We start from the raw sequence: 24,834 nt of genomic DNA on the forward strand, positions 1-24,834 counted from the left end.
TCATAGTCTTCATTGATGACATCCTGATTTACTCAAAAACTGAGGCTGAGCACGAGGAGCACTTACACCAGGTTTTGGAGACTCTTCGAGCCAACAAGTTGTATGCCAAGTTCTCCAAGTGTGAATTCTGGTTAAGGAAGGTAACGTTTCTTGGCCACGTGGTTTCCAGTGAGGGAGTTTCAGTAGATCCCGCAAAGATTGAAGCGGTGACCAACTGGCCTCGACCGTCCACGGTTAGTGAAATTCGAAGGTTTCTGGGCTTGGCAGGTTACTACAGGAGGTTCGTGGAAGACTTCTCACGTATAGCCAGCCCGTTGACCCAGTTGACCAGGAAGGGAACCCCTTTTGTCTGGAGCCCAGCATGCGAGAGGAGCTTCCAGGAGCTCAAACAGAAGCTAGTGACTGCACCAGTCCTGACAGTGCCCGATGGTTCGGGAAACTTTGTGATCTATAGTGATGCCTTCAAGAAGGGACTGGGCTGTGTCCTGATGCAGCAAGGTAAGGTAGTTGCTTATGCCTCCCGCCAGTTGAAGATTCATGAGCAGAACTACCCTACCCACGACTTGGAGTTGGCAGCTGTAGTCTTTGCACTGAAGATATGGAGGCACTATCTGTACGGTGAGAAGATTCAGATTTACACCGACCATAAGAGCCTGAAGTACTTCTTCACTCAGAAGGAGTTGAACATGAGGCAGAGGAGGTGGCTCGAGTTGGTGAAAGACTACGACTGCGAGATCCTATACCACCCAGGTAAAGCAAATGTAGTGGCTGACGCGCTGAGTAGGAAGGTTGCACATTCAGCAGCGCTAATCACCAAGCAGACCCCCTTACTCAGGGATTTTGAGAGAGCCGAGATTGCAGTCTCAGTAGGTGAGGTTACCGCACAGTTGGCTCAGTTGTCAGTTCAGCCAACCTTGAGGCAAAAGATCATCGCTGCTCAGTTGAATGATCCTTACTTGGCCGAGAAGCGTCGTATGGTGGAGACAGGGCAAGGTGAAGACTTCTCCATATCCTCTGACGATGGCCTTATGTTTGAGGGACGCCTGTGTGTGCCGGAAGATAGCGCAGTTAAGACGGAGCTTTTGACTGAGGCTCAAAGTTCCCCGTTTACCATGCACCCTGGGAGTACGAAGATGTACCAGGACTTAAGGAGTGTCTATTGGTGGAGGGGCATGAAGAGGGAAGTGGCAGACTTTGTCAGTAGGTGCTTGGTGTGCCAGCAGGTGAAGGCACCTAGGCAGCATCCAGCAGGGTTGGTGCAACCCTTGAGTGTGCCAGGGTGGAAGTGGGAGAGTGTGTCGATGGATTTTATTACGGGCCTGCCCAAGACCCTAAAGGGCTACACGGTGATCTGGGTTGTGGTCGACAGACTCACGAAGTCGGCCCATTTCGTGCCAGGGAAATCCACTTACACTGCCAGTAAGTGGGGGCAGTTATATATGACAGAGATTGTGAGACTACATGGAGTACCCGTATCCATCATTTCAGACAGAGACGCTCGTTTCACATCGAAGTTCTGGAAAGGACTTCAACTTGCATTAGGTACGAGGCTGGACTTCAGCACGGCATTCCACCCTCAGACTGATGGTCAGACAGAGAGATTGAACCAGATTTTGGAAGATATGCTGCGGGCCTGCGTGTTAGAGTTTTCAGGAAGTTGGGACTCCCATCTGCATCTGATGGAGTTTGCCTATAATAACAGCTATCAGGCTACTATCGGTATGGCACCGTTCGAGGCTCTGTATGGCAAGTGCTGTAGATCCCCTGTCTGCTGGGGCGAGGTTGGAGAGCAGAGGATGCTAGGCCCCGAGTTAGTGCAGACTACCAACGCAGCCATACAGAAGATCCGAGCTCGTATGCTGACAGCACAGAGCAGACAGAAGAGTTATGCTGATGTACGACGTAAGGACCTCGAGTTTGACGTGGGAGATATGGTCTTTCTGAAGGTTGCACCCATGAAGGGTGTTCTGAGGTTCGCAAAGAAGGGGAAGCTGAGTCCACGCTTCGTAGGGCCGTTCGAGATACTGGAGCGGATTGGCCCCGTGGCTTATCGCTTGGCGCTACCCCCATCTTTTGCTGCAGTGCACGACGTATTTCATATCTCCATGCTGAGGAAATATGTCGCAGACCCAACACATGTGGTGGACTTCGAGCCACTACAGTTTAGCGAGAACTTGAGCTACGAGGAGCAGCCTGTCGAGGTCTTGGCAAGGGAGGTCAAGAAGCTTCGCAGTCGAGAAATTCCACTGGTCAAAATCCTTTGGCAGAACCATGGAGTGGAAGAGGCCACGTGGGAGAAAGAAGAGGACATGAAAGCCCAGTACCCCGAGCTGTTCGAGGATTAGAACTTTCGAGGATTTTTAGGAGGGAAGATTGTAACGCCCAACAATTCGATATTTCTTTTTGGTTTTGTCCATTGTCATTGATATTAAGTGTGGTTATGGAAATTTTAAACTTATTGGAAGAACCTTACCATTTTGATTTTTCTTGAGTAATTAAGGCTGGGAATCCTTATTTTGTTTAAGATAATAAGTATTTTTTTACTTTTATTTTTGTTGGAAATAATTGGGGAAGCCTTATTAAACTAAAGTTGGGTTTTTTTTTTAATTATTGAAGTTAGGGGTGAAATAATCTAATTAATGGATTAGCAAATTAATTATTTGCCTTGGAAAGGGTCAAGGGTGGTTTAATTGAAGAGAGAGAAAAGAGGGTAATTGAAGAGAGAGAAAAGAGGGTTTATGGATTTCTTTTATTATTTTTAAAATTCTTTTAAAAAGGAGGCATTGGGAGACGTGAGACTCCTCATCTCCCCAAAGAAGAAAAACCCTAGCCGCCGCCACTCTCCGCGCCGCCGCCAGCTTCAAACACAAACGTCGGAGCCGGCCGTAGTAGAGCCGAACCACCCTCCCAGCCGCGCCGCGTCTGCAAGCCGAAGCCGGAACTCGCCGAGACAGCCGAAGCCGATCAGCCGCACGTCTGCAAGCCGAAGCCGGAACTCGTCGAGCCAGCCGAAATCGGAACTCGCCGCGCCGCTTCGATCTGAGGAGGACAGCCGAGCCGCGTCGCGCCGCTCCGATCAAGCCGAAGGGAGCCGCTTAGATCCGCGCACGTCGGGCATCCGCGCACAGCCGTCTCCCGCAGCCGCCACTCGAAGCCGATCCGCCGCGCGTGCCTCCAGCCGACAAACCCGAACCCGGAGCCGCTCCACATCCGCGCGCCCGAAGCCGAAGCCGAACCCGCGTCGGCCAGCCCTCTCTGCGTACAGCCGCGCCGCCTCCAGCCCATCAAGCCGAGCCGCACGCGTGCAGCTCCTGCGCCGAGCCGAACCGAGCCGCGCCTGCTGCCGAGCCGAGCCGCGCCTGCTGCTGAGCCGAGCCGATCCTTACTCTTCCAGCCAAACAAAGCCGAGCCGATCCCTACCTTTGGAGCCACACAGATTTTGGCCGTTCCCCACGTTCCTTGATAAGTTTTGGAAAGTAATTGGGATTTGGTATACCCAACGAAGAGGAATTTTAGTTTTCTTTTTTAAATAATTCATTGGTTGAATTAAATTATCTTTCTGAAAGGGGGCCGGTCGGACAAATTGGTGTTGGAGCGTAGGATCATTTCTCGACTTAAAGGGGGCTAACGCAACCTTGATTTCGGGGTAAGTTGCCTCAAACGACTCTTGGGTCTCTGTTCCTTGAAGGTTAGGCTTAACTGTTGTCTCTAATCTTTTAGGGCCCTGCTGCTTGGAAAGCACACCTTTTTCCACTTTCAGAACTCGTCAAGTAAATCTCCAGGTAAGAGATTCTACTACTAGCTTCACGTGTAGTAGTATGAGACCATGTATGCTCCAATTTTTCATGTTGAGGATTAGACAGTGCGATGCCTGAAATAAATGTTAGTATGATGCAAATGACGATATGGTTATACTATAGCCTGTTATGTGTGGCGAGAGCTGTTGTGGCTATACGACGAATGTCGAGACGGAGAGGGTAGAGATGATTTATGTGATATGTTATATGCTGATGCCATGTGTATGTATACTGCAATTAGGGTACCTGTTAGCTTAATCTGTTAGAGTCGTACCTGCATGGGTGTCCTTCGGGATCACCACCTATTGAGGACTGCGTGGTCCGACGGGACACCAGTCTAGCATGGATATAGATATGACTCGAGTGACTCGACGGGGTCCTCGCATCCCGACTGTCCTAGGTGTCCCCCGGGGCACCGAAGACCAGAATTACGTTCCTGCGGGAGCGCATGTTGCACGTGTTCGGGAACGTGCCAGGAATTGGGTACCAGTTACAGGACTCTGACAGGAAGTTAACAGGCACCTAGTGGGACTAGTAGTGGGTCCCTTACTGAGTATTTTATACTCACTCTCTTCATTTTATGTTTTCAGGTAGAGGACGAGGCAAGGGTAAGGGCAAGCTGGCGAGCGACCCGAAGTGACCGTGGAGGGCCATAAGGACTACTGCTTCCGCTTATCTTTATTTCAGACTATCGTATTTGAGTTTGAGTACTTTTCATTACTTATCATCTTTTTATGTAGATAGGGCCCGAGTAGGACTTTAGAACGCATTACACCTTTTTGCATAACTACCTTGTTTAAATTTTCATAAATAAAATTTCTCAAACCTTATGCGTTTTTAATAAATTTTATGACTTAAACCACTTGTTCTATATTTAGTAATGACTTCGATTCAGTATAAGGAGTTGGGTCGTTACAATAGGTTTGTTGGCATTACTTGTGAGTTATAGTAATATGTGATGATAGTGTGTTAATTATTATCTCATTGTTGATGCGTATAATTTACACGTTTTTAGCATGTTTTATGAGCTTTATACTTCTGAAAACTTACCTCTCATTGAGTTTTAGCTCCTGTTTTCGATGTTTTTCTCCCCCCTCCTCTAAGGTAGCGGTAGAAAACTAAGCTTTGGTTGAGCTCCCCCACAACCTTTGTATAATTTTCATTTTATGTATATACCTAAGTTTTGTATTACTTCATAGGGTAGTTAGAAGTAGCGTGGGTCATGTTATAAATATGTGTTTGAGAGTTTTATCAATGGATTGTAATCCTTTGTAACTAAATTTCTTGTTTGGATATAAACTCTGATTGAGATTCTAGACTAGTTTGGATGAGTGTGGTGAGGTACATTCAATGTGATTTTGAGTTTGAAAATTTTATATATAGAATTGTAATTTACATCTCTTTCCAAGTTTGGCTAACCCATATTTTAGGGAGATGCTGTCAAAATTTCTGTAGAATTTTTGTAGAACTTAATATGTGTTCCATAGAAGTTTAAGTTGGAAAAAGTTGTTTCAAAAGTGTTTTCATGGCACGATCTAGGTTAGAGAGGAAAACCTGGAACGAGGTGTGACACAAGTGGTGTTACCACATAAGGGGGAGTAAATTTTATTTTTACAAGTATATATGAAATATGTACCTTTTTTCCTTCACTAGGATTTTTTTCCATTGGGTTTTTCCCAATTAAGGTTTTAACGAATTATATTTCATATATGTAATGGGCATCTAATTAGGGGGAGTATTATAAATATTAATATAAAATATAAATGCCCATTATCCATTAGTGTCCACCATGTGTCAAGCAAACATAGTATCTTAGACGGCATTTGGGGGAAGGAGTGATTTATGGTAGAATCAGTGTTATGATAATCCTAGTATTATAATAGCACTAGTGTTATGATATTATGCGTTTGAAGGAATGATCATGATAATAGTGTTATGATAGTATGCATTTGGAGGCGGGATTATGATAGTAGTGTTATAATATTTTTTTTTCTAAAATATATAATGTAGATCCAATACACAAATTTTAAAATTTTATTTTATTAAATAATCTTACTTATGGTATTCGTTCAATAAATTTAGCAACCATCGTGATGTTTCATGTTTTTTTCATGCGTATATATTGCTCATCGAATTAGAGAAGCTTCCTAAGTTGAACGTTCATATCAATAATTTAAGCTGCGATCTTGTCTTTTCATGCACATATATTTGTCATTAGCAATATATATATATATATATATTTGCGTACACATGTAATGGAAAACATGTAAACACAAGCTGCTATTATTAAATTTGCTTACATAAGATTCTTACTCCATTAAATTTTGACCTATCTCGACTTAATGCTTACATCAGCATACTAGTTCAAGCATACATTGGTACTATCTGTAACTTTGGTAATAAAGCAATGCAAAAGACATCTCAAATAAGCATTTCCACGTTGCTCATCTTCTTTAATTTATGGCTAAGATATTTTCCTAAAAATGACTAAAAAGTGTCCAGGTCTAATTGCTTTTGTTCTAAGTATTGTTGTATCTAATTTTGTCACATGTCAGTGAACAAAAAATGAGTACAAAAATCCACATTACATCTAAACTTTTTTCCCTTTTTACCATATACTAGCGATAAGTATTTTTAACCTTTAAAAAAGTTTAATGAGTATTAATGTAATAATATTTTTGAAATAAAATACAATAAGTACTAAGTTTTATAAAATAAAATAAAAACAATAAAATCCAAGGTAATTTTCTATAATTTAGTTAGAAAACAAGATCTTTATTAGCTAAAATTAAAATATTTGGATAAGATTGATAGGAATTCAAAGATTGGTATGTTGATTTTAGGTTTAGGTTTAAACTCAATGGAATAATTCAATTAAAGAAAATAGACTACTTAATTAAACATAATTCAATATCGAAATATCTTGAACGGTTTCTTTCATATCCCACAATTTTTGAAGTTGAACTAAAAGAACAATATATTAAAACAGAATGTAATTTGAATTTATTCCTTTTTGCAACAAAACTCCCTTATTATAGATTAATTTAATTGGAAAAAAAAAAGAAAAAAAAAAGAATGATGAATTAAAGGCTTTTCAAATTTTTACTTTTTATGGGAAGAAGTTTGAGGGATTATGGGAAGGAGTTTGTATGAGTAAATGAGGTGTTACAAGGGATTATGAGTAGGAGAGTTTGTTTGGGGGATTATGGGGAATTATGGGTAAACTGGGTGAACTAGGGTTTCCATAACATGGGCCCCATACAACTAGTGGGGTTTAACCCACTCCAATCCCCTTTAATACCCACCCAAATCAGCCCCTTAATGTCCACCATATGTCAAGCAAACATGAGCTCTTAGTGGTCATGTAATGTCACATTCTATTTGCCAAATTGCTTATAAATAGTGACATTTTGTGGAATTGTAATAAGCACTAATATGAGGGAAAATTTCAAAGAAATTAGAGAAAGTGGAGAAGTGGAAATTGTTTAGATTTTCCTAATTTTCTTAATTAATTAATTTATTTATATGTTATATTTTATTATTTTATTATTATATTTTCTCAGTTTTCATATTCCGAGTGTGCCTATATTTCACAACAATGTTTTTAAAAAAATAATAATTTATTTTATAATTTATTCTAAGTTATTGGATTATGGTATTATAAATGAATAGTCTGTGTGTGAGAGATTTTACTTCCTTGCAATTTTCATCACAGTAGAATTTGATTTATCAAAAGCCTGGAATTTGATTTTACTTCCCAAGTTTGATGTGTGTCGGTATATTTTTTCATGTGGTTCCTCTTTCCCTTCTCTTTATTACTAAGGAAACTTTTCTAAATAAAACAAACTACTGAAATATTTACGGCCCGTGTAACAAAGCCCATAAAGTTAGCCATTTTTTAAATATTTTAGGTTTGTCCTTCCATCTTTTTCTCCTCTCTGCCATTTTTTTATCGTCTTCCTTTGTACTATTCTTTTTTACCTACGATTTCTTTCATCCTTCTTTCTTTTTCTTTTTTTTTTTAGATTTGGGTAACGAAATCTATTTCCTTCTATCGTCTTTCTTGTTTCCCTCTCTTTTTTTAGGTGCGTGTATGTCTTTTTTCTTTTTTCTTCTTTTTCCTTTTTTTTTTCATTCACTACATGCATCATATCGTCTTTCTTCTTTTCTTTTTTTAGATTAGATAACCAAATCTAAAGAATGGTGTATAAAGAATCTTGAAAAAAATTGGTTAGGCATTTAAATTAGGGTAACCAAAACTAAAAGATTATGTATAAAGAATATAGAAAAAAATTGTTTATACCGAATTTTGAAAAAAAAAATGGTTTAACGATCGTATACCAAATTTTGAAAATAAAATCGTTTAGATTTGGAAGCTCAAATCTAAATGATCGTGTAGCCAAATCTAAACGATCGTATAGCAAGTTTTGAGAAAAAAATGTTTAGATTTGGGGTTCCAAATTTAAACGACCCCAAATCTAAAGGATCGTGTAGCCAAATCTAAACGATTGTATAGCCAAATCTAAAGGATCGTGTAGCCAAATCTAAAGGATCGTGTAGCCAAATCTAAACGATCGTGTAACCCAATTAATTAAACGATCGTGTAACCAAATTAAACGATAGAATTGAACAAACAAATCTAAACGATCGTGTACCAAATAATAGTCAAATCTAAACGATTGTGTACCAAATCGGGTTACTAAATATATTACGCGCATTGTTGACGGGGCATTTTTGGTATTTCACACGGTGGGCCTCTAGGCTTTTTCCATTTTCAGAATTGTTTTATAAAGTGTAAATACTCACTATAAGAAAAATCACCTACTATGATATTTGGTTCCATCCCAAATTGGAGAAAAATAATAACTGTCATAAAATGTCAAAAAGCGCGTTTTTTACGGGAAAAGACGAAATTTTTCGAATTTGAAGAATTTATGACAGTTTTTAATTGTCATGAATATATGACAGTTTTTAAATGTCATTAAGTATAAATTTTCAAATTATAAGTATTTATTTTAAATTACATAAAAAGAAAGAAAAAGAAGAGAGAGGGAATTAAAGTTTCTTCTTCACCATCTACTTCCTTTTCTTCTTCCTTTGCTAGGGCACAACAACAACATTGCAGCATCCCAAATTCCGTGATCCTTCCTCTTCTCCTTCTGAACCTCTCTCCCTTGCCGATTCAAGATCTCCCTCGTCGGTTTTCCTCTCAAAAAAATCATCAGCAACAATGGAGGAATGGATGTCTTGGTTGGTTTTGTTACTCTTTTCTCTCTTTTTTTAGTTTTTTTGTGTGGAGAGGAGAAGACAACGCCCTTTTCTTTCTTTCTCTCTCTGTCTCTCTCTAAAAAACTCACTTACACAATCCTCCATCAATCCTATATACATAAACTTTTCGTTTTCTTTCTCTGTTTTTCCCCTTTTTGTTTTTGTGTTTTTTCGAAGGAAATTGGATGGTGGTTTTTTATTTTATCCAAATTGCTGCTCTCCAACTGCTCTGTTGTGTTGGAAATGGGGATTGGGTAGTGGGTTTTGATGGGATGGGCTCTTCGCGGGCGATGGGATGGTGATTTTAGGACCATGTTCCTTTGTGATGGAGTACGATTCTGAAATACATATGTCTATGATGGAGGGACACTCCTCTGCCCTTGCACCATCCTTGCGTGAAGGTTTTGCTAATTTCAGTATTGTTTATTTGTTTCCCTTCCGTAGATTGCAGTTTCTTTTTTTTTTTTTTTTTTTTATGTGGGCTTTTGTGTTGTGTGTTCGAGCATTTCGATGTCCAAATGCTCTCTCTAATTGTTTTTATGTAAATTCTAAAGTTGCTCATGTCTTCTCTTGAATTTCTATTTCGATCTGTGTTGTTTGGTTCTGTTTTGCTAGTTTTTTGTTCATGTTGGATGTGTTTCTAATTATTCTAAGGAATATATGGTTTTAATTTGAATGTTCCCATTGTTGTATTATCGTTTAGTCTGACTTTTTTGGCTTAAAATGTAGAAGAAGTTAGAAATTATGAAGAACTTTTAATTTCAGCCATATGGTGATAAAGTACATGTAAATTAAGCTAATCTTTCATTCTGCTGGTGTTTTCTATATTGGTTTACAAAAAGGAGGAAATCAGGAACCAACTTGAAAGGTATAACATTGTATACATTTTTCTTGTGTCTCTCATATTTTTAACAATGCATCCCCCTGCAGTAGCTGAATTGTATTCAAACATTCCAACCTTGAAATTGCTATTTGATTATGTTTGACATTTGGAGTGAAAATTGCATTACTTTCATTTTATCTGCAGGACCAATGGATAAAAGCACTACCCCGCTTGAGGATATTTCATCTCTCGATCTCAAAACGTATCCTTAATCTTTTTCTTTTTCTTTTTCTGGAAAACTGCAGTGTGCATTGTTTGATATATTTTCATGTATGGCTTAAAGGCTGGTTGCATTCTCAGTTTGAGATTGCTAGGCATTCTTAATTGGACTGGTTTGTTCAACATGGTTGAGATTTCTATTGGCATATTTCGTTGGACTTGTTTAGACGGTTGAGATTTCTGGGCACATTTAGTTGCACTTGTTTATTCGATTCTTTGTTTTTCTCAACCATTCAGAAAAGGTTAATTTGAGAGCATATGGGTATTTCTACTTCTAGGGGATTAAACTTTAGGATGAAGTACAGCTGATTCTGTATTGTTGGGTGATATTGAATGATGATTGAATAAGCTGCTTAATATATTTCTTAAACTAGTGGCTTTGTAGAAGTTCACATGGGAATACTCTTAGGGTACATTTGGTTTGAAATTATTTTTCAGAACATTGTTTTGAAAAATTAACCCAATCTTTGGCCTTTCGTGTGGTCTTCTTGCAAACAACCAAAATTTTCCAAATATAAAGGATGCTCATCATTCTTCCTAAATATATATTTTTACTCTAATTTCAAGTTCATGCCATATTGAAGGATCTGGTTCACAAAGCGATGGGTGAAACTCTAGTATGCTCTTGAACCTTGCATATGATACACTTAAATTAAAACCATGCTTCATATTTTTTTAAGTCTGAAATGGCTCACTGCAATTCTTGAGGTGGTCTACAACTTAAAACAGTTTTGTATAGAATTTGATTCATTTACATAATTTGTCTTCAAATATTCGTTAATGAGATGTGCTTTCTCTTTTCATCCTTGTTTGCTCATAGAAGAAACAATCAATCGATGTTTAATTAACCTTTTATAATAACATTGATTAGTTTGGTTAGATTGACTTCAGAGTTATAGTTGTTCAAATATGTTTTGAGTTATAATTTGGTTAGATTGACTTCAGAGTTATAGTTTTAGTTCTGACTATTAGAAACATAGTCAGCGTCTCATCATTTTTCATTGAGGGGTAGGATAGCTTTTTCCCAGATTTCTCTTTATTTTCTAAATTCACTAATACTAAGACGATCATGTTGTTTTCTGACATGAAAGATAGTAATGGTAAATGTGCTTATAAGAGATGATCAGTATGTATATGATTCTATCTTCTTTCAGCTAGACTTTGCGAGAATGAATTTGAATTATGGAATAGTTATGCTCATTTGAGCTTCTCTCTAAGAATATCAGTGTTAAATTATTGTATGTTATAATGATTACGACGTATAACATTGCCCTAAATTTGTGTTATTGGGTTTTAGCATTTTAGTTGAATTTAATTAGGTTTTTGGATTCATGGGTTTGGATAGAATGCTTCTTGGGGTAATGGGACATTTGGATCTTTGATGTAGAAAGTTGGAACATTAGTTGTAAAAAGTGGTAAAAGTTTCTGTTGTTTTGAGTAGTTTTGGGTTGCTATTATTTGGAAGTTGATTAATAATGTTTTAAGATTAGGAAATGGAATATTAGACCGAGCACTAATTATGGTAAAGAACATAGAACTGAACCCGATGGTGATTTAATCTGAAGGAGAAAAAGTCAACTAGTGTTTGTATTCATTTGCTTTCTTCATTTGCTTCTCATTTTTTTCATTTTTCGATCTCGATTTATTATTTTTGGATTTTATTAAGTGGGGTTTCACTTGTTTCTTGGTTGTTTTCTTCAAATTACCTTGATAAATTCACTGCATCTATAACTTTTAGCCTGGTTGTAGGGTTGTCATTTGTAAATGTAAATGTTTTATGCAAGTGTTTTAGATGAAAGCATTTTTAGTATTTTTGATAAGTTTGTTGGGAAATTTTGTTTATAGGCCTTTTCATTCGTTAATTTAAAAAATGAATTATGACATATATATACTTCTCATATGTGTCATACTTATGATTTTTTTTTGTTTGGATCACTAATCATGTGATGCTTGTAGTTTTCATAAAAGCTTCTTTATTCTCATCGGCTTGTTCTTCGTTGACATTTTACAAGAAATGGGATTACTGGAAATAAAACATGGTTTGCTTCAACTAGCAGAGTCTTTAAACTTTCTTCATAGCAATGCACGTCTCATTCACCATGCTATATCTCCTGAGGTATCAATTTTATTTCAACATTTTTTTCTTTTTCTGGTAGTTTAAAACTTTTTATTAAGTTTCTTGGAAGTATTTAGAGTTTTTTATAGTGCTTCATTTTACAACTGAAGTGTTGTATGATACAAACACCATACAAATGAAGTTTTGTTGATGTATTGAACTAAGAGAAATTTATGCGTTAAGGTAAGCGTTTTGTATTATAATATAGAAATCATAATATAGTAGGTGTTTATGGATCATGCATGTGTTTTCTCTAGGCGTTTTGTATTTATGTGTTGTCTCTAATATGTTCTGTTTTGGACTTTGTGTGAAGTTTTGTAATTCATTTAGCTGAGCTTGTGTGCTCTATTGTTGAATCAATTTTGGTTCCTTTTATTTTCTTACTAGGTTTTGCTAGAATCCATTGGAGCAGCGAAGCCATATTTGCGGCATTCATTGATGTATAGGCATTTTTGTAGATTTGGTAGGAAAAATTCTTGTTTAAATGTAGTTATTTAAATAGTTTGTTCGTAACAAACCATATATGTACCAACACTTAAAGCGATATATAAAATGTATGTTTCTTTATATTAAAGTGTTTACTGTTTCTTTTCATATGTGATTGTATTGGTCTGTGTAATGCTATGTGTAATGGAAGGGTAACATGAAAAATAGGATTCAATAAAAAATAGTGCAAGAAAAATAGTGACTAAAAACAAAATTATGACATTTAAATGTTAAAAAAAAAAAACTGTCATCGAAAAAGTTTTATTGACAGTTAATTAATATCATGGAAAGTGAAATGATGACAGTTAACAAGTGTCATAAAAGATAAATAATGAAATTTAATATATGTCATACAATATTAACAATGACAATTATTCGCTGTCATAAAATATAAACAATGACAGTTATCTGATATCATAAAATAACAATGATAACTATTAAATGTCATCGAAAATAAATAATGTCAGTTATAATATGTCATAAGATATTGAATTCGTGACATTTATTCTATGTCATGAAAAACCACATTTCGTGACAGTTTGGAGAACTGTCATAAAATACTTTCCATGACTATCGGATCAATGACTGCAAAAAACTATCATGAAAGCTTTTAATTCGCATTTAACTGTCATGAAAGCTTTCTAACTGTCATCAATCAAAGTACTTTGCCACTTTTTTATATTTTTAAAAGACCCCTTATTACTATTAATTATTTTATGATCGATAACTACTTATTTAACTATAATCCATGAAGAAGTTTGCAATATAATTTAGTTTATTCCACAAACATTTATTCACGTTGAGTTTAAATTTCGAACACCATCTTGCTTCTGAAATTGGGGACACAACAATGTGAAGATTTCTAACATAAGAGTGAATTTTTAGTTAGAGGGTTTTAAGAAATGTTGGGTTTTTATAGGAAGAGCAAAAACATTTGATTAATTTTTTCAAAACAAAATGATTAGTTTGAATTAGTATGAATACACAAGATCTTTTCTTAACAACTAAGGCCACATTTACCGCTCTCTAATCAAAGCTGATATAATTATAATGAAATTTTATTGATGGATACATCGTAATGCTTCAATCCCAATATTTATAAACATAATTGAATTGCTTTTAATCATATTGTTCCAGATTCTACATTTATCTACAATCATTCACTTTCTTTTGGTTCTAAATGAATTAAAGGAAGAATCCAAAGAAAATGAATGATTTTAGATACATATATTTTATTTATTTGTGGATTATTTTTCATAAAATAAACTTACACTTAGAAAGTCACGAGAAAAAAAAAATTAGTAGCCAGAATAATAGCACTAACAACAATGCACCTCGCTCTTTATGCTAAATTTGATACCAATATTGTGCTAACATCAAAACCATAACATATCCGTTTAAACGAAAGATTTTACACTGCACTCGTGAATAAAACAAGTGAATTACCCGGACGAGAGAGGACAATATTCAATTATTTAATCATTTTATTATACTAAACTCGACGCGTACATGTGGAAGTTGGAGCTAAATTGAAAATGTTGGGTTTTTGGGTGTCGATACCTCCGTTGAGAGAGAGAGCTACTTAATATAATTAACATTTTCGGCGTTTTTAAGGTCAATTCATGTGGTCTAGTTGAGTTAAAATTTTAAAAATGTGTTTCTTAAAAAAATGATTTGCAATTTGATTGGTGGAGTTTTCTTTCAAAACTATAATAGTCAGATGAGTTGGTGTTTGGGTGTCGATACCTCCGGTGATTCGTTTTTATGACTAATTTACCTTTTCTTTTCTTTTCTTTTGGTAAGGAATTGGTTGTTATATAATCAAATTAACTATAATTAAGTTAGAATAGTTTGCATTTAGAGCGTAGATTATTTTAATTTGGGTTTTAATAATATGTGTTTGACGTATAAATTATTTGAGTTTGTGAGTGAAATAGTAAACATCATAGTAATTGAGAGTTTTGAAATAATATTGACTGCCTCTAATTCAAAACTAAAAAATATATGGTATTTCTTATAGTAAGAGATATTGAATTTTTTTATTTTTTTTTGAAAAGATACTAGTGAAAGGGAGTTAGAGGGTAGCCACCCTTTCACAAATTTTATTGCAGAAATGAAGTTACAAAGAGGTGCCCAAATTACATAAAGTTTGGACAAAAAGCGGTGATGTTTAAAGAGATAGTGGCATGGTTGTATTGTTTGAATAATTTGCTTTTGGAGGACCAACACCCAGTAAGAGAGCAAATGTCTTCCCACGAATTTTCAAGGCATTTTTTGTCTATGACGATTTAGTCCATATTGTTCGTAAAGTAGCCACAACATCATTAAAACTGATGATGTTTTTGTACTGTTGTTTTTAATGCTGCACAGATCTTTGGTATTTGAAATCGTCAGAGAGATACCCGTTTCTGAATTCCATCACTGCCATAGTTTTAAGAGTCTTGGGACAATGGATGAATAGATGATGTAACGACCCAACTTTCCGGACTAAACTAAGGTCACTACTCAGTGCTAAGACTCGACCACAAAACACAAAATTCATAACGGACCGGTTACGATTCATTAAAAAACGTTAGAAATATTACAAAAACAGTTTCGGGTCCTATTTTAAATCACAGTCACAAAAGTTTCAAATAAAATACTCAGGTCATCAACTCGAAATCACAAAACCAAATATTCTCACAAAATACATCAGCGGAAGCATAAAGAAAACCAGACGCGTCCATATGGCCTTCACGCATCCTTCCTGCCTCTCGTCGGTTTGCCCCTCGCTGTACCCTTACCTGAAAAATTAAAGAAGAGAAAAGGGTGAGTATAAACATACCCAGTAAGGGACCCACTACTGGGCCCGTTAGGGAACAACAGTTAACTTCCTATTCAGGGGTACCCTACATAACAGTCTAGTGGTTCCGTAGAACGCACATATCAGTCTCGTGATCCCGAAGGATACACCTATCAGTCTAGTGATCCCGAGGGATGCACATATCAGTCTAGTGCTCCCGAAGAATGCACATATCAGTCTAGTGCTCCCGAAGGATGCACATATCAGTCTAGTGCTCCCGAAGGATGCAAATATCCGTAAGGTACACTACCCCATAGATGAAGCTAACCGTTACCCCTCAGTCCATACTAAACCGTCTACAACAGTCATACCCCGACAACATTCATATTACAGTTCCGCCATAGGCTTTGCCAGTCAGATAGTATAGGTTTAAACAACTACACCCTCAGTGGCTATACGCGTTTCCAATTCGCACACCATTATGATAACCCCTAGACCCAGTCAACTAATCAATCAAAATCTGACTCACCGTCCTTCCCCGACCAAACTCCATGATCAATGTCCAGACCAATGACTACCACGTACCTAACCGTAAACTTTAAGGTCCATCGATATACAATTCCAATCTACAACGTAGCCCATTAACATAACCACACTATACCGAACATCCAGCATCGGGGTCTATCCGCAAGCAACTCCTTACACCCGATAGCACACAAGCTACAACTAGCAGTCGCGTTACCTTTACATCAGACAAGAGTATAGCAACAATACTTAAAAGTCAAACACACATACATTTATTCGGTACAGTTACTAACGTGTAATCCCCTGTGGATTACTACGTTTCCAGCCTCGATCCGAGGTCCAGTAGTAGGAAGACCCTTACCTGATACTCGGTTATGCCCCTCGATCGAGTCCACGCTCAACGGATCCACCTAAATGAAAACACGAAGGTTTTAATCGATGACACTAGTAGAAGTCATTTTAAATGGTCCAAAGCGACATCCGTTGACTTACCCAAGCAAAGGAAAGCTATCTCCAAACAAGCCTGCCGCGGAACCCGAGAACTTGAACGTCAACTCCTTAATACCTTCAAGGGATGAAAGGTAGGACCAAATCTTATTCCAATATTCAAACTCGAATCGGATGTAGCAACATTAGGGAATTCATCAAAAACAATCCTTACCGAAGACTCACCGTGACCCGAAGTGGAGGGAGGAAAATATGGCTTAGGTGGCTCGGTGAACAAGGAGCTCGGCTTGGCTTGGAGGTGATCAGCTCGGCTCGGCTCGGCTCGCGGCTTGGGTTGGCCGGCTCGTGGCTCGGCTCGGCTTGGATCGCTGCTCGGCTCGGCTCGGCTCGGCTCGCGGCTCGCGGCTCGACTCGGATCGCTGCTCGGCTCGGCTCGCGGCTTGGGTTGGTTGGCTCGCGGCTCGGCTCGGCTTGGATCGCTGCTTGGCTCGGCTCGCGGCTCGCGGCTCGGCTCGGATCGCTGCTCCGCTCGGCTCGCGGCTCGTGGCTCGGCTCGCGGCTCGTGGCTCGGCTCGGCTTAGCTGCTCGGCTCGGCTCGGGTCAGGTCGGGTTTGCAGCACGAAACGGAGCAACCACGAGCGATGGATCTCCGACGTTCGACGACCGTGATGAATCGCAGCTTGGAGGCGTTCGACGACCGGCCCTGCTTGAACACGGCGGACGACCGAAGGAGGGGCGCACGCCGGTGGCTGGCGTCGTGAGCCCGAGAGGAGATCAGAAATGGACGGGTCGCGGCGGTCGAACGTTGAAGCTGGAAAGTTTCGGCGATGTAGACGGAGACGGACGACCACCACAGAGACGGAGATGGAGACGGAGAAGATGGGGACGTGCGCGAACGGAAGGAAAAAGAAAAGAAAACGGGCGGCGGCGGACGATGAAGGAAGAAGAAGAAGAAGGAGAATTCGAAAGAGAGGGGGGCGCGCGATTCTTTAGGGTTTTAAAAAAAATATTATTATATATATATATATATATATATATTAAATAAAAATAATAATAATTTATAATAAAATATTAATATTAAATAATTATAATAATATTAAATAATAATATTAATATTAATATTAAATAATAATAAAAGTATTAATATTAAATTATAATGATAATAATACCTAATAATAATAATATAATTAATATTATATTATTATTTTATCATTTTACAAAATTTTAAATTTCCGAAAGATTACATAAAATGATAAAAAAAATTTACCTCGAAAATTCAGGGCGTTACAGATGATTCAAGTTTTCATTTGATGATTTACAGGAGATATACCAACTGGGACTAAGGCACATGTTTGGATTCCCTTTTCTGGATGAGATCTATAGTGTTGACTTTCTGATGAATAACAAACAAAATGAAGAATTTACGCTTTTGAGGAGTATAAGACTTCCAAAGATTTTTGAACTCACTGACATGGGTAACCTCCCTAGTACTTGAGGTTTCTTCAAAAGCCAAATATTTCACTGATGCAACCGTGAATAAGCCACTTCCATTTGGTCTTCAAAATGGTTTGCTATGCCCCCTATCACTGCATAAAGATTACATAGTGCTTTAATTTTCAAAGACTGCTATAACTAGTACTCTCTATCATTAATGGGTCTTCTTGGCTGGATGTTCCAATCATTAAGCTTTTGGTCCCACACTTCCTTAACTGTAGCATCGTGTAAGTTTGATAAAGCATAGAGTCTTGGGGTCTAATCAGATAAAGGGATGTCATTACACTAGTTTCTATGCCAAAATGATAAGAAAGAACCATCATTGAGAGTCCATTTGATTTTTGATTGAAACCAATCCTTCCATTTTTTGATAGCCTACTAAGGAGCATTAGCACTGTTACAATTTTCTTCCACTGGGATATCTTCTTGGTATCTTTTTGTATATTTGGCTTCGATACACCTTTTCCACAGAGAGTGAGACTCAGTAAGATATCTCCACAACCATTTACATAGGAAGGCTTGATTTGTGTCTTTGACCTTGGTGATTCCCAAGCCTCCCATGTCTTTCGGGGTAGTGCAAACATCTCAGTTCATGAGATTTATTTTCTGCTTGTCTGAGCTTCCTCTGCACAGAAAGTCTCTCCAGTGTTTTTCTATTTCTTTGTATACTGAAGTTGGAGCTTTGAAAGTAGATAGTTGGTAAGTGGGTAAACTTACCAACTATTATAGTCTTAGAATTATTATACTAGATAGTTGCTTGTCTGAGGTAAGTTGGTAAGAGATATTGAGTTATTATAGTCTATACGTTTTGCCCCAAATGCTCTCATAATGTTTATCCCAACATGAAAGGAATGTTTTTCCATGATGACTTTAGGATCCAAGTACCATTTGCTATGTCATGAATAGTAAACTTGATGATGGGTCAGCTAGAAGTAGTGAATTTGGAGCAAAACAAAAGCATCCAAAGATGGGATACCTCATGATGAGCTGTCATTTGGACTTGATACATATATAGTCATAATTTTAATTTAATCCATTCATTAAATTATTAATAATTGATTGGCTAGTTTTTATTATAAAAAATGGTCATCTCTCTATAAATTCTGAAATATAAGATACCTAAAAGAACAAGCTAAAAAATAAATGGTTACATAAAAATGAGAACGAAAAGTTAAGTACCAAATGCAAAACGGAGAATCTAATGGAAATTCAGACAGCAAATACAATAATATGGACAAGGAAAGAATAATTGAGCCAATAATAATTAACTAAGTAGGAGAATATATTATTTATTTTACTAATTACTTTTTTAGTTTAGTTATCTTTTTTCTTTTTCCTATCCATAACAATTTCTCTACTTTTCCAAAAATAGAACGAAATGTAAAAAACATTTATACCGTGTAGAACAATTTTGCAAAGAAAGAAAAAACACACACAAGTCCACAACGTGAAATAATAAAAAAACTTTGCAATTAATCGACCACACACGTGCACAGAAAAACTTTTAATTAAAACAATCGTATAATATAGTCTAAAAGATCATTTAGATATTGGCACGCGATCATTCAGATATCTGGTAAACAATCATTTGAATATATCACATATCTATTTGGAATAGACAGTGATAGCGATCTATCTGGGATAGACAACTGATCGTTTTGATATTGGTAAGTACACGATCTTGTACCAAATCTAAATAATTTTGGTACACGATCTTGTACCAAATCTAAATGATTTCGGTACACAATCTTGTACCAAATCTGAATGTTCTTGGTATACGACCTTGTACCAAGATTGTTTAGATCTTGGTAAATGATTTTTTATATATATCACTTATCTATTTGAGATAGATAGTGATCTATCTCTATCTATCTAGGGATAAACAACTTATTATTTAGATTTTGATATATGATCGTGTAGTGAAAAAAGAAGAAGAAAAAAGAACATAAAAGATGACGAAGAAAAAAGAAATTCTAGAAGAAGAAATGAATAAATCGCGAACAAGAAAAAGTAGAAATATGAAAAGGAAGTAATAATATGAAGAATATGAATAAGAATTCAATACTCATCCTAGAAAATTCAAAACTAACAAGGGTATATTTAGAATTAATGAAAAAACAATGGTAGCTTCATGGGCATTTTTATTGTTATATATGAACCGTAAATATTTAGGTGTTTTGTTTTATATATGTAAATTAACCTTTTCCTAACCCTTATTTAAAAAGTTTATATGAAAATTTGAAATTAAAAAATATTATTTTAAATTTTATTTTAATTCTAAAAAGAAGATTTTTAAATATAGTAAAATGAACAAAAATATAAAATCTATTACCGATAAATTTTCATTAATGTCTATTATTAGTAAAAGTATATTTGTATTTATCATTGATGAAAGTTAGAATTTTAAAATTTAGAATGTTAATGATAAAAAGAAATTATTATTCTAGAGTAATAGTAAAAAATGAAAAGTCCTAAAACGAAATGATAAATAAATCCAAACATGTAAACTAAAAAGATAATATTAAACCAAAAATTTTATAACCTATAAATTAGTTTGTTTTCAATAAATTAATTTGTTTTAAATCCAAACAACCAACTCCACATATTCAAGTAATATTGCCAATATTTAAGGACCAGATGCAAATTTTAACAATCCACCAAATGCATTGAATTATAATTATGAAATATGAAAATAATATATATAGTTTACAGAGAAAAATTAAGCAATAACTGTATAGACCATGCTCTACTACGTTTTACGCCTATCTGACCCACCTATATATTGCAAACAAATTGAATTATTATTCAAATTAAAATCAACCAACAAATGTTGGGCATAAAATTTATGATTTCTAAAAATATATACCAAAAATTTTGAATTATTGCAATATAAACTTAGATTTGCAAGATTTAAACTTTACTAATTATTTGCCTTTTTTTATTTTTACTTTACAAAAATTAAGCTTAAAAAGATCTTTCCCCTCCAAATTTCTTGCTTTGTTTTCAGATTTGGGTTAACGGTCTTTTCAAATATAATAAAAAAATCACAAAATATTTACATCGTAAAATATAAGTCCAAAAGTGATTTACTCACAATTTTGCTATTATTATGTATAAGTATTTTACCAATTTTTTCATTTTTTACAATTTCCCGACTAATATTAGAACTATTTTGTGTTAGGAAGAAGAAAAAAACTCGAGAAAATAATTTGAAAAGAAATATGCTCAAATTTTTCAAAACTAAATGGTAAGAGGGTTCTTAGTTCTTTTGTATTAAATTAATAATTCCAAATATAAAATGACTCAAAATTTATTAGATTTTCAGGAATATATAAAAGTACCTAAATATGTCAAGTATCGGTTCGTGAACTGCATGTCAATTAGATAAGATATGTTTTTGTTATTTGTTTTTAAACTATATAAAAAAATGTGTTTCCAATTAAAGCAAAAAGAACCAAAATCATTTTTATAGATATAGCAAAATCTTTCTATCAACGATAAACTATTATCTATCTAGACATACCATAGTGTAGATCGTAACATTTTGCTATGACAAATCTATGATTTAAAACAAATTCCCAAAAGAGTACACTGTTTCTTTAATTGTTTTGATATATGTAAGAAAAGTTGTCATATATATACACAAAAACAAGAATCCTATGAAAATGAACACACATGTGTACTACAAATATTGTTTGTTTCTTCCTATAGGTATTTGGTTTGTAAATGATATATTCCATCTCTCTCTTTAGAAAGAAGACAGAAAGCCATTAACATATGGTTGTAAAACCAAGGAAAAACTTCCAACAACAAATAAATCTACACCAACACTCCCCATCCATTTTCGAACATGTTTTTTTTTTTTTCTTTTTAATAAAAATCTTGCTTCTTCTACTTCTCTTAGTTTTGCTCAAGTATCATTCAATTCAATAACCTGTTTTCACTTTACATGAAACTTATATATCAGAAAAAGCAATAAGAAAAACATTTTTGTTTTACCAAGTTAACAAATATTCTATAGGTTGATCAATTTTTACTTGAGTTTTGCCTGTTTCATCTATTTCTTCTCTATGTTTCTAATAAACAATACCCTCTTCAAATTTCCCATCTTGTTTCTACTCCATATGCTTTAATCTATTGACTACTTTCATTACTGAAGGAATGTGTGACACAAATTCAAGCATATTCTTTAAAACACCGCACTATTGGTATGTTAAGTAAAAGCTATAGACCTTATTTGGTAACTATTTAATTTTTGTTTTCGATTTCCAAAAAATTTGCATATTTTTTCTCCATTTCTGACTATTGTTTTAATCTGATTAAGTAAAAGAATTGAATGTGAATTCATTTTTTAAAATGTATTAAAAAGTAGAAAATAAAACTAAGAAATTCAAAAGTAGAAAGGTTTTGTATATGAACTAAAATTTCAAAAACTAAGAATAAAGAACCAAATGAAATTTAGAATATATGAAAATTGATTTCAAATATGAACGTTCAATAGATAGACCTTGAAAAGTTATAGATCAAACTTGTAATTAAACCGTGTATATATGTATACATATGTAAATACACAAAAACACTTCAGGGTTTTATACACTTGTACACCTTCTTTTAGAAGAAGAAACCCTATAAAATAAGCCAAACAAGGATTCTACCTCTCCTCTTCCGGTGGCCTCAAAGAAGCTTTGGTCAGAAATTTTCCTCTTTCTCGCAACTCTCTGCTTTCTTGGTGTCGTCGGGCAGCTTTGTGCGATCGGAATTCGATGTCGGAGTGATGTTGGTGTTCGACAACTCTCTCCTTCATCATCCTCCGCTGCCTTAAGTGCTTCTCCGCTACCTTCCTCCGTGCTTCGATCACCGTATTCCAGTGCCTTTGGGGTTTCTAATACCTTCTCTTGATCGGATTTGTGAATTTGAGACATGGGGTTGAGAGAGAGAAAATAAAAATAAAAGAGATGAGGTTTGAATTTTAGAGAGGAAAAGAGAGAGAGAGAGAGAATTGGAATTTATAGGGTTTTTTTAGGGATTATTGTAAGGGAAGATTTGGATGAGAATAGGAACAGAATGGAAAAATGGGATAAACTTCCCTCGTACGCTTTGTGTAAAATTTTTGTTTATAAAAATATTGGGATCTGAGTTGTTAGGGCTTTAGATTTTCCATTGTTGTTAACAATGACATGACACAAAAAAGAAAAAAGAATTATTATCTTCTCTCTCATTAAATAATACAACTTCTTCAATAATTTGGCTATTCCCATTGGATTCCAAATTCCTTTTTTTGTATTCTTATTTCTTACTAGCTTCTAATTACATGAAACTAAATTTAATTAATAATGTCATCATTGCTGATCATATTTCGTTTTTTATTTATTTTTTTTTTTTTGACGATTAAGTATATTTCTATTTTATTCCTGTTTAAATGATTTGCCTATTTTTAAAAGTAAAATAGTTAATTTTCTTAACTCAATTTGAAAAAACGAAAAAAATAAGATTAAAATAAATACAAATTAGCTTTCAAATTTATGGAAAATACTAATAAAAGATAGAAAAATAAATTATATTTAAAAATAGAAGAAAAGCTAGCCTAAACAATTTGGAATGACTTTTGGAGTCCTTGTAAATATATTTTAGAAGTATTTATTAAAAATAAAATCAATAATGTTAGAGGATTAAATATAAATAAAAAGTTATTTTAAAAAAACATGACTAGTATTATTTCACAAGATGTGTTTAGTCTAACTTTTGTTTCATTTTTAAAATATATTATTTTATTTTAAAAAAATTAAAATATTTGACAACCACCTAAAATAAAACACTTACCAAGTTTTTTTTTTTTTTTTTTTTTTTTATATCAAGGAGAAGGGTCAAAATAAAATAATAAAGTTACACAACATTTACACTTTTATGATAAAATCAAGTTTAATGATTTTTTTTTTGTCAGTTTGTTTTATTGTTATTATTAAAAGAATCACTTGTATGAAAAGTATTTATATAAAAGGGCTTTTTTGAATTTTGTTTTTCAAATAAATGCAAGCAGACTTTTTAGTCTTCTTTTCTTTAATATTGCTCTCAGTTTCGTCCTTATGCTAATTGTGATTTATAAAGGATATTGTTATTTTACTTTTCGACTAAAATTTGCTGGAGATCAATTAAAACAAAAGAAATTAAATAGATCTACAAAGGCATTTATGGTTGTATACTAAAAGAAAATTAATACAAATATCCATAATGAAACACTGTTGGCTATGTTTTCATAATAATGAAGAAGAGTGTTATTTATTAGAAGGGATATTTTTAAATAGTAAAATGAATCTAATTATAGTAAATTTTTAGTTTTATTAGTGATAGATCTTGGTAGACATCTATCATTGTTCATTAATGTCAGTAATAAAAGTTTATGCTGAATAACTTTGTCATTTACAATAATTTACCTTATTATTTGAAGCCATTAATATGTCTACCTATATATACATTCTTAATTAGTAAATTTTTTTTACCTTTACCTTTGACTAAAAGATAAAACATAGAAAGAGTGAGTATAAACATATATTCAGTAAGGGACCTACTAATATGCCCACTAGATGTTTATTATCTCAAATTAGAGTCTTGTAAACAAGTATCCTTAAACTGGCACGTTTCTGAACACACGCAATCTAATGATCCCGTAGGAACATCTCTAGTCTTCGATGAACCCAAAGGAACACCTAGGACTAAACTGGTCTTTGGTGAACTCAAAAGAGAACCTAGGACAAACTAATCTCTAGTGAAGTCGAATGAACACTTAAGACAATCGAGTTGTAAGTGATCCCGTCAGACC

General features: G+C 35.0%; 1 protein-coding gene and 1 long non-coding RNA gene across 2 annotated transcripts; one reads left to right on the forward strand and one right to left on the reverse strand.

Moving 5' to 3' along the window:
• The first annotated feature begins 8,878 nt into the window (after positions 1–8,878).
• LOC127144213 (uncharacterized) lies at positions 8,879–12,845 on the forward strand. Its single transcript, XR_007815784.1, has 5 exons — positions 8,879–9,466; positions 9,908–9,933; positions 10,093–10,150; positions 12,180–12,283; positions 12,671–12,845. It is a non-coding gene; the product is annotated as an uncharacterized LOC127144213 (long non-coding RNA).
• Positions 12,846–15,310: 2,465 nt separating this feature from the next.
• On the reverse strand, positions 15,311–23,062 carry LOC127144214 (uncharacterized). Its single transcript, XM_051079849.1, has 2 exons — positions 22,673–23,062; positions 15,311–15,552 (listed from the first exon to the last, which is right to left on the reverse strand). The coding sequence occupies exons 1-2, from the start codon at positions 22,937–22,939 to the stop codon at positions 15,412–15,414; spliced, it is 408 nt and encodes a 135-aa protein (XP_050935806.1). The 5' UTR covers positions 22,940–23,062; the 3' UTR covers positions 15,311–15,411.
• Between the last annotated feature and the right edge of the window lie 1,772 nt (positions 23,063–24,834).

This window comes from Cucumis melo, chromosome 12 (genome assembly GCF_025177605.1).
Source record: "Cucumis melo cultivar AY chromosome 12, USDA_Cmelo_AY_1.0, whole genome shotgun sequence".
In the NCBI taxonomy this organism is placed as follows: Eukaryota; Viridiplantae; Streptophyta; class Magnoliopsida; order Cucurbitales; family Cucurbitaceae; genus Cucumis; species Cucumis melo.

Coding starts and splice junctions, on each gene's coding strand:
- LOC127144214 (XM_051079849.1), bottom strand. CDS start 22,939: ATGTCTCAAATTCACAAATCCGATCAAGAGAAGGTATTAGAAACCCCA. Junction 15,553..22,672: donor AGGCCACCGGAAGAGGAGAG/GTAGAATCCTTG, acceptor TTAATTTTTCAG/GTAAGGGTACAGCGAGGGGC.